The following is a 2,784-nucleotide window of genomic DNA, read 5'->3' as shown; positions in this document are numbered from 1 at the left end:
CACTTGTTGACTTCAGACATCTAAGCCAGGATGTTTCCTAAACCACAAACCAACAGGGAGTGATAGAGAATATAATATAGTGCTCCAATCACAAGTATGCTACATCTGTGATTCACATTATACTTTCAACTAAGTACCAAGACTATAGACCTTGGTGATATATGCCTTATTTTATGTCTTTATCAGTTTGTGAAATTTAAAAACATGTACTTTAGAGAAAAGTTAAAACCAAACAATTTTAAACTATTTCAGCAGGCAATTTAGTTGATATAGGCAAAGAAAGCTAGAAGTCAATACTATGTGTTCAAATTCTGCTTGGACAATAAGAATTTTAAAAATTACTTTTGTAAGACAAAATCACATTACATGTAAATATGTGATGCTTTGCTCTCATAGTAATAACTGTAATCAGGTTTAGGTAACATTTTTAACAGAAATTATTATATTTTAAGGCTATTTTTAAACAGCAATGTTTTCACACCTTTCAAAATTCATGATACCTATTAGACTTAGAGACATACTTAACTATGCTCCTTGACAGATACATACCATGAGGGGAATCTTTCACCAATCTCATTGACAGTAGTGGTGTACAGATTATTTTCTGCATTTCACACAACACAAGAAATTTTGTAAGCCCTATTTTCTACATCACAGGAAATGATCACTTTTGAAAAACAAGATTTTGATTAACTCTTACAATGAGGCTGATCCTGTTGGACCCTCTCTGAATCAAACCTCTCTGGAGACGTGTACCTATTTTTAGTTTGGAAAAAACAAATCCCCTTTGTTACAGTAATTTTGACTGAGGATGACATTCCCATGACAACCCCACCTTCAGGCTCTTCTGAAACAGCGCTTCAGAATTCCCTCCCTTCTGTCATGATGTATGTCTTTCCTTTCATTCCTTCACTAGGTTCTGTAGCATTAACTTTGGAACCTTGATCAAGTCACATAATCATTTCCTCATTTAGAGAACTGGGTGAGGAGATTTATTTTTCAGTAATAATTGTAAAGAATGTGGCACACCTTATGGATCACTATTAACTTTTCCTTTACGAAACCAAATGGAGAAACATAATGTACATATTGAAAGAAAAAATGGTTACACTGAAAAGTGAGAAAAGATGGTAGACTAAAAATTCTTCAAGGAAGACTTTAGAAGGACAGTAGAAGAGATGCAAAAGTCGAATGGCACGGAAAAGATGAGGAGCAGCAGGAAAAGCAGAAAGAGAAGGCATGGAAGCAGGGACTAAGGTGGGACCCCTGGCTTTATTCCATTTCTTATCCTCTTCAGCGTTTTCTTCAGAGCAAGTTTGACATCCTTGTTCCTCAGGCTATAGACAAGGGGGTTCAGCATGGGCACCACATTAGTATAAAAAACTGAGAAAAACTTCTCCAATCCCAAAGACTCCGAAGATGATGGTTTGACATAAGTAAGCAGCCCAAATCCATAGAAAAGACCAACGGTTATTAAATGGGAGCTACAGGTGCTGAAGGCTTTGGACCAGCCCTTAGCTGAAGACATGTGAAGGATGTTGAAAAGAATCAAAGCATAGGAGATACAGATAATGAGGCTAGAAAATAAGATAACTGCAGCCACAATAATGGAAGCCACAAGTTCATTGGCATAGGTGCTGCTGCAGGAGAGCTGGAGCAGGGGGAAGATGTCACACATGTAGTGGTTGATGATGTTGGAATCACAGAATGTCAGCCTGACCATGCAACCTGTATGAGCCATTGCACCAGCAAATGCCATCAGGTAAGAAGCAGAGATCAGCAGAGAACACATCAGAGGGGACATGGTGACTGTGTATAGCAAGGGCTTACAGACGGCCATGTAGCGATCATAGGCCATGGCTGTCAGCACATAGCACTCAGAGCTGACAAAGAAGCAGAAGAAAAACAGTTGAGCCATGCATCCTGCAAAGGAGATGATGTTCCTTTCTGAGTTAAAACCCATCAGCATTTTCGGGGTAAAGACAAATGAATAGCAGAGATCAATGAAGGACAGACTGAAGAGGAAAAAGTACATGGGTGTGTGAAGGTGAGAATTGAGGCAAATAAGATTAATTAAACTTAAATTCCCCACCACCGTGACCACATAATTCAACAGGAACAGAAAAAACAAGGGCAGCTGAAACTCGGCTTTGTCTGTTAATCCCATGAGGATAAACTGAGTCACTGAAGAGTCATTTTCCACAGCCATTCACCTCACTGGCATGAATTATAGGAGCAGTGGTAATGGTGGCATTCGTGATGTACCCTCAGGCTTTGTCTGCAAAGGGAGCTCTTGCTCTTCTGGTTTACAAGATAAAGGTCTGAATTCACACAGCAAGGCATCCTAATGCCACCGCATTTCCTCCCTCTGACACGGGCTTCTCCCAGTCTCACATCAAGTCTGGCTGCTCCCACAGAATCCTTGACCTACGTTGTTGTGGCTTTGGAAGGTAATTAGTAAGTCACAAATTATTCCTTTCACCTGGAGCCCTCACTGATGTGGGACCTAAAAGTCCCTTCTTCCCCACTGTCCTGGGGAGACAAAGCCTCTGATAAGAAAGGAAGCATTAGCCCATCAGCACAGTCCTCAGGCTTTTACAATCTAGAAAATGTGTTTTGGGGACAAGCCTGTGATTTCTACTTGAGAATTTGCCCAGAAAAATCTTCACCTGCAAAGAGGAAACCAGCAAATTTACATGTGCCTCACAAACAATCAGCTGCATTCAGTCAAAATGAACTGCATGTCCTAAGGTTCTGGTGAAATTGATCAGATGTGTAGAAAAT

General features: G+C 40.1%; 1 protein-coding gene across 1 annotated transcript; it reads right to left on the bottom strand.

Moving 5' to 3' along the window:
* Positions 1 to 1,252: 1,252 nt before the first annotated feature.
* Positions 1,253 to 2,212, bottom strand: LOC101418839 (olfactory receptor 8C8-like). Its single transcript, XM_058289234.1, has one exon. It carries the CDS (start codon positions 2,207 to 2,209, stop codon positions 1,253 to 1,255), a length of 957 nt encoding a protein of 318 aa, XP_058145217.1. The 5' UTR covers positions 2,210 to 2,212.
* Positions 2,213 to 2,784: the final 572 nt, after the last annotated feature.

Source organism: Dasypus novemcinctus, chromosome 27 (genome assembly GCF_030445035.2).
Source record: "Dasypus novemcinctus isolate mDasNov1 chromosome 27, mDasNov1.1.hap2, whole genome shotgun sequence".
NCBI classification, from domain to species: domain Eukaryota; kingdom Metazoa; phylum Chordata; class Mammalia; order Cingulata; family Dasypodidae; genus Dasypus; species Dasypus novemcinctus.
The sequence above is the reverse complement of the archived record's forward strand: the minus strand, read 5'-3'. Positions and strand labels throughout refer to the sequence as shown.

Bases quoted from the DNA above. Each gene is read 5' to 3' on its own strand.
- LOC101418839 (XM_058289234.1), bottom strand. From the start codon at position 2,209: ATGGCTGTGGAAAATGACTCTTCAGTGACTCAGTTTATCCTCATGGGA.